The 16,335-nt window shown below is 40.2% G+C and overlaps 1 protein-coding gene across 9 annotated transcripts in view; it reads left to right on the plus strand.

Moving 5' to 3' along the window:
* Window positions 1-1,821: 1,821 nt before the first annotated feature.
* NF1 (neurofibromin 1) overlaps window positions 1,822-16,335 on the plus strand; it is a 255,886-nt gene continuing 241,372 nt past the window's right edge. For all 9 annotated transcript variants that reach the window (XM_089900778.1, XM_089900773.1, XM_089900775.1 and 6 more), the window contains exon 1: window positions 1,822-2,361. In XM_089900778.1, the coding sequence (XP_089756904.1) occupies window positions 1,837-2,361 (525 nt within the window). In that variant the 5' untranslated portion in view covers window positions 1,822-1,836. The remainder of the gene's footprint in view (window positions 2,362-16,335) is intronic.

Consider the following 16,335-nt stretch of genomic DNA (forward strand, 5'->3'; position numbering starts at 1 on the left):
ACGTCTAGACCTCCAATTGTAATGAGAGGCTTGGCACTCAGGGGAGGCCCCGGGACAACAAGTGCTGATTAGGATAAATTAATGACATGCTGGCTGGAGCCTGCGTAAAGCAAGATGAGCAGAGGGCAAAGGCCTGAAGTTTGGGCGTTTTACCATAGAGTTAGAGAGGAATGGGGAATTAGGGGAACCAGAGAAGGAGAGGAAAGGGAAGCACAGAGGGACCTTGGCAATGAAATGTCACTGGAGGCAAGGGAGCCAAGAGTTTGGGCAGTTACATCCAGTCTAGCAAAAACGAGAGGAATGGACAGGCAAAAAGCCATGCCAACAGGGAAGTAATTAGGGACTTTCAGAGGAAGTATGAGAAAAGGAAAGATAGATTGTGGGTCTGGAAGTTCGGCCCCGAAGTAGAGGCCCTGGGATCCTTCGTGGGCATATGAATGAGAGCCTTTTGGGGGGGTCCTAATTGGGGAAGGCATAGATGGACATTGGTTTAATATTCATCCTTTTCTTCAATACTGTTAGCATCATTTCTGACATCATCTAAAAGAAATTAGTCAGTATTCATGTTGCATCCTTAAAGAATGGACAAAAGAACCATCCAGACTCTGTCCTCTTGTTCTATTGGAATGAAATATTAATTAACTTAATATGTATTTTGGACAATCACCAGCCGGCAGAGACTGGAAACTTCTCTCACAGATATATCTCTCTGTGTAAGTGCTATTGGCTTTGTGGGTTTTCTGTGGTAAAATTAAAATTCTGGTTTTGCTCTACCTTGTCACCCAGTTAGTGACCTACGTGGCCTCACTGGCTCTTAATTAGTATGTGCTCAGAATGTGTAAACTCACTTTAACATTAGCCTAAGTAAAGTGTATTGAGGAAGATGAAATTAAAAAGAACACATTCCAAAGTTCACGTTAGATATAGATAGATCATCCATTGTTTTGGATGTAAACCTGGAAAACCATCATGACCCAATTCCACACGAAATCATTTCAACTCTGGTATTGGGGGCACAGGGAACGCCTTTGTTTCAGAAGAGCCACAATCTGTCTCTATTGTCTTTGGGGTCAAACCACCTGGGTTTGCATCCTGACTCTGACACCTACCAACCAACTCTATGACTTCAGCCAAGTCACAGAACCTCTTGTGACCCAGCCTCATTACATGAGGGTAATGATGCCTATTGGAAAGCCTCGTTGAAAGAGTTAAATGAGAGGATGAATGTGTTGAATTAATAATGTATGCCAAGCCCTTAAAGGCTTTTTGAGGATGGTGAAACTTGAATCTTTCTATTATCAACTAAGCAAAAGTTTTATTAACTCGGGTGCCTATCAGTTCAGCAGAGGAAGTCGACTGGGATTCCGGAGTCTGAGTACTTTGCCATTGGGTCTAGCATTGGGATTTAAGAGAACGTTTAAAAAGAAAAAAATCACCGAATCTCCCTTGGCCTTACTTTTTCCTGTTACTCAGCAGGCTATAGTAGCTACGAAGAACCTGGAAACCTGAGGTTGTGTGCTTTATTTTTTGAGAGAGCTTAAGGCAGAGCATAGCTCTCCAGAAATCAGCGGCAGAGATCTGTGTGCAGGGAGAAATGCTAGCCTCAGGGCGCCCTAACTTCCAACCCGGGGAGCAATCCAAACTCGGAGGCTGGCGGGGGACGGGGAGTCTGAGGTGTTGGTGGGATGGGAGCGGATGCTCCCGGGTCAGCTCGGACTCTCTCCGGCTACAACCAGAGCCCGAGTCGAGGTGAGCCCGGCGGCGTAGAGGGACGCGCGCCTCGGGGCCCGGAGGAGTTAGGTGACGTCACCTCCAGGAGGACTCGCTTTTTCATTAATGAAACCGGCCGGAGCGGGCGCATGCGCTGCAGGCCCCCTTTCCTCTCGCTTCCCCCTCCCCTTTCCCAGCCGCGCTCTCAATCTCGAGCTCGCTCGCTCTCCCTCTCCCCGGGCCGTGGAAAGGATCCCACTTCCGGTGGGGTGTCATGGCGGCGTCTCGGACTGTGATGGCTGTGGGGAGACGGCGCTAGTGGGGAGAGCGACCAAGAGGCCCCCTCCCCTCCCCGAGTCCCCCTCCCCCGTCCCCCTCCCCCCAGCCTCCTCGCCAACGCCCCCTTCCCCTTTCCCCCTCCCGGCCGGGCGCCGGCCACCCATCCCCACCCCCGTGGGAACGTTCGGCGCCTGCACTCCTCAGACCCTGTCTTCGCCTCTCCCCTCACCTCAGCCCCCGCTCCCCGCCCTCCTCCCGGCCCTGGGCGCCGGCCGCCCGGTCCCTCCGCCGCCCCCCGGCCGCGGGGAGGACATGGCCGCGCACAGGCCGGTGGAATGGGTCCAGGCCGTGGTCAGCCGCTTCGACGAGCAGGTAACGGGCCCTTGGCCGGCGGGAGGTGGGAGCGGAGCGGGGGTGGGGACGGAGTGGGTGAGGGGAGGAAGGAGCGGCCGCCTCCCCCGCGGCCGCCTCCCCCGCGGCCGCCTCGGGCTCTAGAGGAAAGACTGGGGGGATAATTGGGGGTGGCCTAGGGGGGAGGTGCGGCAAGGAAGGGACAGCTGGTGGCTCGAGCTCCCCTTCCCTCCTAAGTCGGGGGTGGGGCCTTTTCCCTGACCACCCCTCCGACCCTCCATCCCCTTTATCCTAGCCCTTCCGCTTGCTAATAGGGATGAGTGACCTGGGGACGCTTCCAGGGGCTCTCCATGTGGATTTAATCATCCCCCCCCTTACTATTTTTTTGTGAACGGAGGTGGGTAACATTTAGGGGTTTCCTCTTGCCTCAGTGGATCTCCTAACTGAGGGTGAGTAACTGAAGGAACCCCCAAGGCCCGTCTTCTGTACCCCCAATGGGAGAACGATAACATCCCGCCCCTCCCCCAGTTTCTTCAGCTTCCTCTCTTGGAGGGGGAAGAGTGGAAGAAAGCAGGGAAAGCACAGGTTTTGTTACTTTCTGCTCCGTCGTCTCAGCCCGCCCCTAGAGCTCCGAGTGCACACACTCTGCACGTCTTTTTGATGCCCCACACGGGCGTCCCCCCATACCCTGATAAGACAAGACTGGCTTTTACATTGCCGTTTGCAGTGGAAACCATGGCTCTGGTTCCCTGCTGCTTCTGAAATATTTTTCTTTTTTTTTTTTCCCCTTCCTTGGTAGTTGCAGTTTCCCCCTTTATTTTCTGCCAGAGATCTGAGAATGTGAATGTTGCTTTCTATAGTGGGAGTCTTGGGGATTAAGGGGAGAAGAGTGAAAGGAAAGTGGGAAACTGCATCTGAGCCACTGACAACAGAGAGCAAAGACAGCTGGGAAGTGGTCCTGAAGCCGTTAATTCTGCTAGTGTTTTGTTGTTTTTTTAAACTCTCACCTCTTAGCTGACAGGAGAACTTTCATTGAGAATATTTGAGATGGAAAAAAAAAGTTTCATAGCTTGGAGAGGTGCCTTTTTATTCCCTGAGCTTCAGACTCTAAATCCTGGGGCTGATCTGAATGAATGCACCCGGAGCCTTTTGTCAGTAGGATTTAGTTTAACTTTGTGTTGCTGTAGGTAGTTGGGGATCGTTTAAAGGGATGCTTTTTGCAGCTGCAGTTCTACCATGGGCTTCCTGTGATGAGGGAACTGTTTGAGATTGAGTCAATCTATTTTGTGTACTGGATATAATCATAAAACTGATTATGGGAGCTGAATGGGGGGAGGGCTCCACTTTTATTTGATCCATAAACATTATTTTATGGGACTTATAGTGTTTCTGACCTATCTGAAAGATATTTGGGAATAGGCAGAGGAATTGAGAAGAAATTTGAGAAGAAACTACTTAGATAAAATAGAATTATGAAGCTGTCAGAGACTTCAAGTTCTTTCACACATCCTTATGCTTCCAGACCAAAAAGTATGTAAACGACTGTGCTACTAATCTGTTTGAGGAAGTGAAACGTTACTGCATATATTGGATTGTATTATTGATAGAGCCTTAGATTTAAAACTTGAAAGAAAAGACTTTCTCTGTGTAATTTAAAAAAAGGATTTAAAAGACCCACAGAAGAACCCCAAAGCTGATCTGTGTGGACAGTTTAATCTGGGTGCGGGAATTTGATAGATTCACACCACGACTGTAGTTTCCAGGTTTTTTTTAGTTAAAAATATTTTCCAGTTTTTAAACTTTATTTCTTCACTTCTTACCTGTTGATCTTTAGGCTTATCTGCCACATATGACAAACATAGTTTTCTATATTTTAAAAGAGGAATGATTTTGATTATATGCCCAGTAATGGCAAGTAAATTTTTCCTTCTTTTTGTCCCCAGAGTTAAAAGACCTTAGGCTTTGTTGTTTGCTTTGTTATGAATATTGTGGAATCAAACTCACCACCATCTGTTAAAAAGTAAGGATGTAAGAATTTTAAACAGAAGCATTAAAAAAATATATTCCTTAGGTTGTAATTAAGAGAAAGATCCTTAGGACAAATTATTCCTCACATTTTTCTCTTACAAGGTTAAAGCCCACTGACTTTGAGATGTAAAAGTATAAGAGTTTCGGTGTTTAACATAAGGCATTTATATACATTAACTTATTATAGAAGTAATAAACGTTTAATTCAAATTAGAGTTTACCTTGAGATTGGAAAGCAAGAAAATTAAGGCTCAGAGTGGTTAAATGACTTTCCAAGGTCACATAGCAGACCTAATAATAAGAGCCTCAGTATGAAAAGCATTGAATGCTGGACAATCAGGAATAATTTTTCTGATAAGTATCCCATAGGATTTGTTTTAATAACCCAAAAGTATAGTTAGGAGAGAAGAATTTACCTTTTTATTTAGGGGGGAAAACAACCTGCATGTAGTGAGAGATATTTGTATGAGAGTCTTAAGCATTTCGACTATGTCTAAAAGTTTTAAATTTTAGATATATTGACTGTAATTTGTTTCACTGGGTCCGGGGGGAGGTGGGCTGCGTCCTTTTATTATAGCTAAGGCATGTGTTGAGGCAGAGATCATGTGCATGTCTAAAGATGGCAGCTCTGTTTATGATTGAATTGATGTTTTGGTTGGACTTCTAATATTTGTGGTGATTAAAGTAGAAATGCATTACTAGCCGCTGTTGATTATGTGTTGTACTCTGATGGGTATTGCTCAGCAACTTGGTGCAGTAGACCCAGTTTAAGCAAGTGGTAGTGTTCCATCTTGACATTTTGAGCTCAAGTCCTTGTTTCCAAGTGGGTAAAATAAAATTCCTGTAACCTGCTGGTATTGCAACTAAACCTAATATTTATGGCCTAAGTTGAACAATTCTTAACAATTTGAAAAGTAAGTACTGGACTTCCCTGGCAGTCCAGTGGTTAAGACTCCCGTACTTCCACTGCAGGTCATGCGGGTTTGATCCCTGGTCAGGGAAGATCCCGCATGCACAAACAAACAAACAAAAAGTAAGTACTTCCTTGATTAGGGATGGGAGTTGTGAAGGTGGACAGCTAGAAAGCTGAATGGATAAGTTATATCTTCTGCTTCTTCTTAACCTGCCTTTATGGTGCTGAGTGGTAAGTTTCTGAATTGAAATTGGCAAATTTTAGGTGTGCAGCTTTAATTTGTGGCTCATTATCCAGGTTACTTACAATGAGAGGGAGAACCTTCTTACATGCCTCACCTAGCTCCATATGCCCCACCAGTCTCTGTAGGACTTTGTTCCTGGAAAGGAGTATAGGAAAACTGGTCATATGAAGGTTTTTGTTTTAAGAAATTGAGAGAAGATATCACCAAATGATTTGCTTAAGTTCACTTAAGCACTTACATTTTCCATATCTGGTCAAGTAAAAATGGTATATAAAAAGCCAAAAAATAACATTTTAAAGAACATATTAGAGAGTAAACCCTGATTTTTTATTTTTAATAGTAGCATATTTGTTGTTGTAAATTGAACGCTAATCGGAATGTCCTTCGAATATGTGGTAGAAAATTCACGTTATAAAATGATTGGCAAGTGTCTTTGAAGTTACAAGCTACATGTTAATTGGCCAGATACATTTGTAAAACTTTGAAGTCATTTTGGATTAAAAAAAAAATCTCCTTAGCTTTGTTCTTAAAGCTTGTTCTGCGTTTGTAAGGCCTTGTAAGTAGTTGAAAATGAATATTCTTTTGACAAGGGCTGTGTTATGGTGAGTGAGAAGAAAATGCTTATTCTTTATTCTGGAACCCATCTTTTAAAAACAATTTCCAACTGGTCCTCAATTAGTTCTCTGTGTTCCCTCACTCCCCCCACCTTATCTAGCATCTAATTCAGTCTTTATGTGAGCGCCTTCCTTTTCACCTTCAAACTTAGATTTTTTTTCTTTTAAACATTTACTTGGTCCTGTAGCTTTCTGTGTACAGATCAGTCTTCTTCTTCCTTTGTTGCCAGATACCTGCTGCCTCTACTGTTATCCACCTATATCCTTCAGAACTCTCTGAAAACTAGCTTTTGCCTCTGCTTTCCTTCTGGATTGCTTCTTTCCAGAAAGTGATTTCTTCTGGCAAAACAGTGGTTTTCTGATCAACTGTAATGCCTCTGTGGTGTTCCGTTACCCCTGGAAATCAGTGTTCTCGAATTCCCAAGACACAATACTGTCTTGTATGTACGCTTGCAGATCCTTATATGTTGATGTTCTCATCAATCCTTGTGCTTTCTCTATCATACCATGCTGCCCATTGTTGAACTGCGGTTCCTAAATGAGGGTCTGAGTTTTGTTCTGCTATTTACAGCCTCAGTCTTTATGCTAGCCATTAGATCTCTGTGGATCCTAGATTTCCTCATCTGTTGGAATTGACTAGAAAATCTGTACGATTTCTTTCTAGTTTAAATATTCGATGATTTTAATACTTTAACAGCATCTACCTGTGCCACAACAGTCTATCGGGAGCTGACCCCACTTAATTTACCTAATGTTTTCTCATTGTGCCTCAGTGTGCACCTGTGTTCGAGGCAAGCTGGCTTAGTCTCTTCTGTGTATGTCAAGCTTATTCCTGCTTCTCAGCCTTTGTTTACACCAGCCCCTGCCTAAATGCTTTAATTCCGCCTTTATCTTTTTTTTAATTCCTGTCCACACTTAAATGGGCAGCTCAAGCTTCATTTTTCCCACGAAGTCTTTTTAGACTAAACTCACTGCAGCCTCACTTCTTGGTGTGCTTGTCACCTGGGGTTCTACAGAACCCCCCTTTAACATGTCTCCCTTTGGGAGGGTAGGCTGAACATAGTTCAGCATTGTTTTCTTTTATCTTTTTATCAGATAGAGTATAAACTTTCTTAAAAGCAAGAAGCCATGGTTAGAATTCCCCTAATAGTCACCCCAGGGCCCAGCACAGTTAGAAGCACACAGTGAGCCATTGATGGAATGTTTTTCATATGATTCCTGGTTCAAAGGTAAACTGGCTAAAAAGAGTGGTAATTTTGGCTTTGTTTTAAATGTAAATAACTGAATTTTAATTTAGTGTTTATGGTAGCCTCGGTCTTATTAAGTTAAGTGATATTTTAACTAGGAATAGGTTTTTAAGAAAAGAGAGCTTTAAGGAGGAACTTGTATATATTTATATTTCCTCCAACAGAGCTAACATTTTAAAATCAAGTTTCAGATCCAATTAACTACCTTTGTGATCTTGAATTTGTCATTTACTTTTAGTGGCAAGTCTCTACATAAGGAAATTTTTTGCAGTGGTCTGATAGGATAATGAATGTGAAACACTTTGAAAAGACTAAAATTATTCAGATGTAAAACTGATACATTTTCTTCACTGCTGACTGATTATTATGTTTTCACTAAATAAAGGAGATTGACTAGTCTCTGGATATGCCCCTGTATGTACCTTGGCCAATATATACCTTACTTTAGCATTCACTGACGAATACTTAGGGTACTGAGAGGGTCCTTAGGATGACTATAATCGATCTGTTTTCTTGTTTATCATCTAATTTGTGGCATACATAATATACAGCTCTTCAAGTTTGGGAAGTGTAATAGAAAAATGTCATAAGGTGTGTGTGACTTGGGCCAGCAATATTGTTGTATTACATTTTAAATATTTCTACAGTTTTTGACATTTTTGACCAATAGGAAATTAGAATCTTAAATCTTTTTTTTTTTTTTTTTTTTTGTGGTACGCGGGCCTCTCACTGTTGTGGCCTCTCCTGTTGCGGAGCACAGGCTCCAGACACGCAGGCTCAGCGGCCATGGCTCACGGGCCTAGCCGCTCCGCGGCATGTGGGATCTTCCCGGACCGGGGCACGAACCCGTGTCCACTGCATCGGCAGGCGGACTCTCAACCACCGCGCCACCAGGGAAGCCCCTTTTTTTTTTTTTTTGGATGTAATTAGCATGGAGAATTTTGTCCTTAAAGAAAAGGTTAGAGATATACTATAATAGTAAGCATGCCTTAGTTTTGCATCTTTGTTCTCTAAATTACTCAGACTGCTGTGGGGCATTTTTGTTTTATTTTCATATATGTTGTTATGGTGTTCCATATAGACTCTCTGTTGTTGCATTATAACAACATACTTTTCAGGGTGAGCAGTGTATTAAAAATGTGTTTTGCACATGTGTTCACTAGGCCTCAGTCTACTCTTCATTGGGGGTTTTGTGTGTGTCTGTATGTATGTAAGACAAGGGATGGGAGTTATAGGAAGGCTCATTTTTTAAAGGAATTTTAAGGAGAATGTTCTATAGAAGAAGTAGAAGGGGAGATTTGTGGTCAGCTTAAACTGTTAAAAGGCTTAGAATCAATACTGAAGTAGAATATGGGCATCTTAAGCCCTTTGCTGAGGATTGACTTGGATTTATGAAAAGCATTGGCTTATTCCGTCTGACATCTTTTAGAATACCCCATTTTCTTGGGTGTGGAGAGGGAAGGATGAGACAAAGTCTGTTTTGACCTTGAAGAATAGAAAAGTTAAGGTGTTTTTACATTGTGGTGACTGTGAATTAAGTTCAAGTTTTCAGCAATTTGTAAATTTCTGTTTCATACTGTGTGGTAGCGCCTTTAGGAAAACAGAGCACACACAGAGGTTGTGCTGAAGAAAATTTTAATGTTGTAGAATATAAATAACTGGAATTGATAGTGCCTCCAATAAACTCTCTCCAGGTGCCTGCTGTCGATGGCATATTTGACCACTTCAAATGTTACATGCCTGAAATGTGTAGTTACCTCCTTTGGTTCTCTGAGTGGCTTTTGAGCCATTGATTATGTCATCAGAAGGGCTACTGTTAAGACAAGAAAGCCCCAAGCTCATATGGAATCCCATCCTGTTACGATGAAAAATTGGAATTATCCTCTAAACTTTACGTATTTTTGCTATAAATGGTACTAATCACTTTGCTGTAGCAATAACTTGAGGTGCAGACTTACAGATTGCGTATTTTCTTTAAACCACAGCCTGGCACTCTTCTGATTTGGCTTAGGGTTGCCACTACGGTCTACAAGCTGTTGCCTGCCCCTATTCATATTTTGTAGTTTGGAGTGTCTTATCCTGTTGGATTTCAGAGAACTTACTTAACTTTTTCTGGTGAAATCCTCACCCCCTCCGTTTCACATCCCCCAAAGCAGGGTGTTGTGTCTAGTGCAAGAGGCATGAAGTTAAGTTAGTAAATAGCAGGACTTTTAGAAATTTACTTTAAAGGACTTTTATGTAACTTATTTTAAATCATAGTTTTATATCCAGATAATGGCCTTGTGGGTAATTATGGCTATAAGAATCTCAAGCGACCCTTTTCTGTTTAATTGTTGGCAGCTTTCCTTGGATAGTCCTCATAGTCATTTGGGCATGAGAAAACCACTCTTACTGCCTCAAATTTGTGATGGCACATAGTATACTATGTAGTAAGAGAAAGAGCTTTTGACTGTGCAGTTTTCAGAGTGACCTTGGGTAAGTCAGCCTCTCTGAACTTCAGTTTTCTGTTTTCATCTGTAAAATGGGGCTAATATCTGCCTTACTTACGTCATGGGCTTGTTTAGTGTCTTAGGTGTGACTCTTTTATGTGAAAGGAAGCTGTAAATAATCATAAAAGTGTATTGCCATGATTATTATCCTGTGCAGTATTTTTTCTATCTTTATATCAATAGTTTGGTGATCATTATTATTTCTATAATGCATGAAAAGAAAACTAGAGAGGCAAAGTAACTTGTTCACAATCATATGACATGTAATTAATTGAGTTTAAACTAGAGTGTGGGTGTCTTAATCCTTAGAGCAGTAACTTTCAATAAATAGAGCTTTATAAAAAGGCCTAAATTTTGTGAACAGATAGCACAAATATGTAGAGTGAGGAAAGTATTATTGCTTCTTCACTCAAAAATGACATGTTACGTTTTACCTTTTATGTTCATAAGAGAGTATCTGGAAATCTTTTTCGATTGGTTATGGGTTAGACATAAGTTTTTTTTTTTACATCTTTATTGGAGTATAATTGCTTTACATGGTGTGCTAGTTTCTGCTTCAAAACAAAGTGAATCAGTCACACACACACATATGTTCCCATATCCCTTCCCCCTCGCGTCTTCCTCCCTCCCACCTTCCCTATCCCACCCCTCTAGGTGGTCACAAAGCACCGAGCAGATCTCCCCGAGCTATGCGGCTGCTTCCCACTACCTATCTATTTTATGTTTGGTATATATAGACATGTTTTAAGCATTATATACTGATTTCATTGTTTATCATTCTTCTTTTCACCTTATCACAGCTTCCCTTGGCTGTTAGAAGTTGTAACATTGTTCCCTTTTATTTAGTTTTATAACATTTTATAACTCACTGCAGATTTTTAGGGGAGGAGAGTTGAATTCTGAAGGTGAGAGAGTAGAATTTGTGAGCGTACCAACAGGAATGTATAATTATAAATATGAGATTATGTTTTTATTTCATTCTTTTATCTGACATTTTACAGTCAAGTTTTATAAAGTTGCTTTTCATACTCTAAGAACATTCCATTTAGGATTTGATTAAATTTGAGACAACCTTTTAAACTTTGGTAGTGTTTGAATGCCTTGTTCTGTTGGATTTCTGGGTCTTTCTTTTTGTCTGTGCCCGTCTGCTTTCCTTCCTTGTTTCCTTCCTTTGTCTACTTTTTCAGCTCCTTCCCGCTCCCATCCCCAATAACAACTTTCAAATCATTCATCTTGTCTTTTAGAGTATCTTTCCAAATCTCCTGTCTTTATCAGTGCCTTTCACTTCTGTCCCAGCTCAGGGCTGGGAAGATGTTTTAACTTTATGCTCCAGGCAGGTCTTCTTCCTTTTGGGTAATGGACTAAGGGGGAAAGAAAAGAAGCATTTGTATTTCCTGTTATGTTTCAGGTTTTGGTCTCTGATAACTGAATTTACAGTAGGGAATGGGAGCGATAGAAAGCATTGTTTTGGTTAAATGTTGGTAACAAAGATCAGTAAAGACCTGTGCTCTGGTTTCTGCCCTAACACGAACTACCTTTGCTATATTATGTAAATCTCTTCAATTCTGAGCTATTTCATTTACTGAATGTTAAACAGGAAAAATACAATCTGACAGTCCAAAGCTTTTATAATCCTTAAAATGGGTTGATGTTTGTTTCATTTTTTTTAGAGCCAGTTGTTTTGACTAAGAAAATAATTGCAGTCACTAATTGATTAGTGACAGATCCTTAGTTAGAAGGAATCTGAGCTTACTTAAATCCACTTCTGCAATAGCCCGGACAGAAAATTGTTCAACCTCTACTTGGACATTTATTAAAAAAAAAAAAAAATAGAGTGGTAATTCGTATTCATTGTAGGAATATGAAATGTAACAAAATCACAATAAATGAATAAAAGTCATTTATAATAGCACAACTCAGAGGAGAACCACAGTTAAAATTCTGAAATTAGACCCCTTGGGTTTGAGTTCTTGAGCTTGGGCTCTGCCATTGCTTACTAGTCCTTGGCCAGGTTATTTAGCTTCAGGCTTCAGTTTCTTCACTTGTAAAAAGGGGTCAATAATAGTACTTACTTCACAGAGACTGATGTGAGATTTATATTAGGAAATACATGTAGAGCACGTGGCATAGTTTCTGGCAGTAAATGTTAGATACTATTGCTTTTATTAGGTTGTTGGGATTGAATGAGATACACTGTCTTATAATCTGCTCTTTTAACATAATATAACGTGAGCATTTGCCCAGATGATTATACTTTCTTTTACATTATTTAAAAATTTAAGGTATTATATGTAATTGTTATTTTTTCTTAATATTTTAAGAATAAAATTTGAATTTTCTACACTGAATATGTATTTTTATAATCAGAAAAACAATCGGTAACAAAGCAAATAAATGTTACTTTATAAAATGTAACTGGAATGTATTAATGTAAAAAGAAATCTCAATTTTTAGCACTGTAAGGTTAACATAAGAGTAGGATCAGAATGAGGTGACTATAATAAAATTATTAAAGTACAAGAACTTGTTACAGTGCCTTCAGCTGTCCAGGTGAGAGGGGATCATGACCTGCCCACAAGAGAAGCCTTCTTGACAGGTCTATTGATTTCAGAGTTTTCAAGGATGGTTGTATGGTTGTACCTCACAAAATTTGACCAGTTCCTCTACAGACAATAGGATAAATCCTTTTTTTCCTATGTGTTACAAATAGTACTATGCTATGCAATCTTATTTTGCCCTTTGGGCAGCCAGGGGTACTACATCTCAAGGTAACACATTCCATTAGTAGAATTGTAATTGCTAGAAACTGTCCCTTAAATTGAGCCTCCTCTGTCTTATTTGATCACTAAACATTCAAGTTCCTATTATTTGTGGTAGATGCTGAGCACTGTGGTAAATGCTGCGGAAATAAAGACAAGACATGCTCTTGGTCTCAAGGAACCTAAAGTCTAGTAAGAGAGAAGGATGAAAAGAAAATTATGGTGAATGTTATGATGGATGCATAGGATACAATGGGAGTGTGTGAGAGGAGCACTTAATTTAGACTGGGCAGCCAGGGAGAGCTTGACAGAAAGTGAAGCCTGAACTAAGTTGTGAATCTTGTAGGTTCTTATATGCCATACTAAAATGTTTAAGCTCTCATTTGAAGATTTTGGGTGAATGTAATTTCATCTAATGGCTTATGCTTTGGTGGGAGAGGTTGAAAAATATAATAAAGGGAAATGTGGAATGAAGTACCATAGGAGGTAGAAGAAGATAGGGATCTAAATTCAGGTGGTGGATTTAGAGACTGAGATGGTAGAGAAGGAAAGAATGGGTTTGGTCTATAATAACTGTTGGGGTAAATGAGAGAGAAAGTGCAGTTTAAGGGCACTTAGCAATATTGGGCAGTATTAAGGACTCAGCTGAGTTTGGAGACAATGTCTTTGTTATGGTAATAGTCACTAGAATTGAAGGGATCAAGGAATGTTGAGGACCAGTTTTTGGATAGGTGGTCCACCTTGACATTGAAGTCACCTAGATTAGGGTTCCCAGATTTAGCAAATGGAAATATAGGATGCCCAGTTAAATGTGAATTTCAGATAAACAGTAAATGTTTAGTATAAGTATTTCCCAATTATTGCATGGGATATAGTTACACTAAAAATATTACTTATGTTTATCTGAAATTCAAATTTAATTGGGAGTCCTGTACTTTATCAGGCAACACTCACCTAGATGGTAATGGATGTGAGGTAGAGGAAAAACTGAGCCAGGAGTCAAATTGTTTTGATGATGAGGAAAATACCTAGAAAATTTGTAGGTGACTGTGACAAGGTTTGTTAGTGAGTAGCACATGAGTCATGAGCCTCAAGGAAGAGTGGGAAGAGTAGAAAAGTTTGGAATTTGGCCTCCTGGAGTCTTCTATTCATTGTTTCTAATTCTGTTCTCTATAACTCTTCAGAATGTTTGTCTTTTTACATAAAAAATGTTGGAAGACAGCTCTTAAGTATTCCTCAGGGTTGTCTCCCCGACCCCAAAATATATTATTCATTCAATTATTTATAGTATAAATTGTTAAGATATTTCACTATCATGGTTGTTTTTTCTCCTGGTGCAGTGGTGGTCAGTATTCAGGCATATCGTTTGTCATCCCTTTTCTAAGTATTTTTGTATATGAGGGTGTTACGTGAGACTTAAAAAAAAGGCTTACAAAATGCTGAACTTCAGGTACTCTGTATTTTGGGTATTCATCTGATTACTGGTACAGTTAACCTATCAAAGAACATGTGTGTGCATGTGTATTTGTTTTTAAGTTTTATTATGAAAAATTTTAACATATACAAAAATAGAGAGATGATTATATGTGAACCCCCATGTACCCATTACCCAGCTTCTACTTAGTTTTATTTCATCCATAGTCCTACCCCTTTCCTGCTCTGTGCGTTTTCATTATTTTGAAGCAATCCCAGTTATCATTTCCGTGTGACTTATTCTTAACTCATGCTGACCTTAAGAGCTGTGCGATATAAATACAGTACTCAGTGGGGAAGGCTTGAGTTTGAGTCATAATTGTCTACTGAGGAATGAGTTAACCTGGGCAAGTCAAGCTATCTGAGTATTTTGAAGAGTGTGTATGAGGGTTGGGGAGGAGACATGCTACCTGCTCTTTTTCACAAATCAAAGATACGAGGGAATGTATGTGAAGGTAGTTTGTAAACTTGCTTTACACGGGTAAGATTTCATCATTGTTAGTAAATAATGCTTCCTTCTGTAAGTGCTTAAAAGTCATGTGCATAATAATCAGTCCTAGAATTATTTGGGTGTTGACATTAAATTAAGTCCATAATCCTAAAATGACCTTTTCACCTTTAGCCGCACCTGCGTTTTGAGGTGCCGTTGTTTTCTCATTCCCAGTCTGGCGCCTTTCTGTTTTTTGTGAGTTCTCAGAGTTCACAGACAGCATTCCCCTTGTCACATTTCAAAATTTTCATCTGTCCCCTTGGATTAATTCATATATACTTGAATTCAGATAAGCAGGTAGTTGGGGTCTTTATGCATTATCTAAGTGTTCTGATGGCTGTCAACAATGCTCTTTTTCACATTTGAAGATAATTTTGTTTTCTGCTAAAACAATTAGAAATAAAATTGAATAGTTCTACTTTCAGTCTCCTATAGGTATTATACCATGTACTCTAACTAATGATTCTTGCCTTTCCTTCCTCCTCTTCTTGATCGTAATATATTTTTTGAAGGCTTTACATATTTATTTTAACATCTTATCGTTAAAGCCTTTAGTGATTCTGAACTTTTAACTTTTTATATTCATGTATCAGTTTATCTGTTGTATGTAGTGTGTGTTCTTTCTCTAATGGCCTTATCAATACCGAGCTGGGGATGGGGGACAGGAGGAACAGGCACGTTAGTTTCTTCCTTTCTTTTTTTTTTGGCCGCACCGGGCAGCTTGCGGGATCTCAGTTACCGGACCAGGGATTGAACCTGGGCCACGGCAGTGAAAGCCCGGAATCCTAACCACTAGGCCACCAGGGAACTCCCACATTAGTTTCTTTAGAAATGTCGCTTTACCAGATCACTTAAGACTCTTGTTAAAAGTACAGATTTCCTGGCCCCACTGAACATCTATGAGTTCTAGAGGTGTGGACAATGAGTTGTAGTTTAAAAACTCTCCCCAGGTCACTTTGATGTAAAGCTGGGTTTGGGAATCACTGTATGATATGCAGGGAGACTTAAGCTTCTGAGGAGCCTAGTCATCTGTATAGTACATAGTACAGCCATCTGTATCACTGCAGGGAGTAGTAAAATCATATTTTAAAAAATATTGGAGGCCTGTAGAAGTAACCACGACTAGATTAATTAAAATTCCAGTTACAGAAGAGCCCTCTGTAGGTGAGAAGAGGATTGCTGACATTTGCTGATTCTGGACACAGACTGAAGAAAAAGAATGAACCAGAGCTGAACTGAGTCTTACTGAAACTGCAGCGTAGCACTGACACATTTCAATTCGTGAATGGATTGAAATGATGAGCCTCTCTCATCCCTTTTGCCTAATAGAGCAGATAGAGAGTGCTCACTAGGAAGATATATTCTGGGGTCTCTGAGGCTCTTTCATTTCCAGTATCCAGCGTACAATGAACAATTTCTAAAAATTTGAAAAGGTGGAAAACTGTGATCCTTAATCAAGAAGAAAAATAAATGGTAGAAGTAAACCTACAGGTAACTGAAATGATCAGACAGGGACTTTAAAATAACTATGATATGATAAAGAAAATGTAGGAAAACGTGGACAAAATGGAAAGGTGGAGAATTTCTATAGAGAATTGGAATTCATGAAAAGGAATTAAATGGATATTCTAAGAATCAAAAACACATCAGTAGCTTAAGGTCTGTCATTTATATGTTACTGAGAAAACTTTGGTGCAGGACTCTAGGATCTCAGTCCACCCTTTGCCTTACTCTTCAT

The sequence above is a fragment of the Delphinapterus leucas genome, chromosome 19, assembly GCF_059928025.1.
Source record: "Delphinapterus leucas isolate spDelLeu-1000000601 "Yukka" chromosome 19, BTC_Dleu_Yukka2, whole genome shotgun sequence".
NCBI lineage: Eukaryota > Metazoa > Chordata > Mammalia > Artiodactyla > Monodontidae > Delphinapterus > Delphinapterus leucas.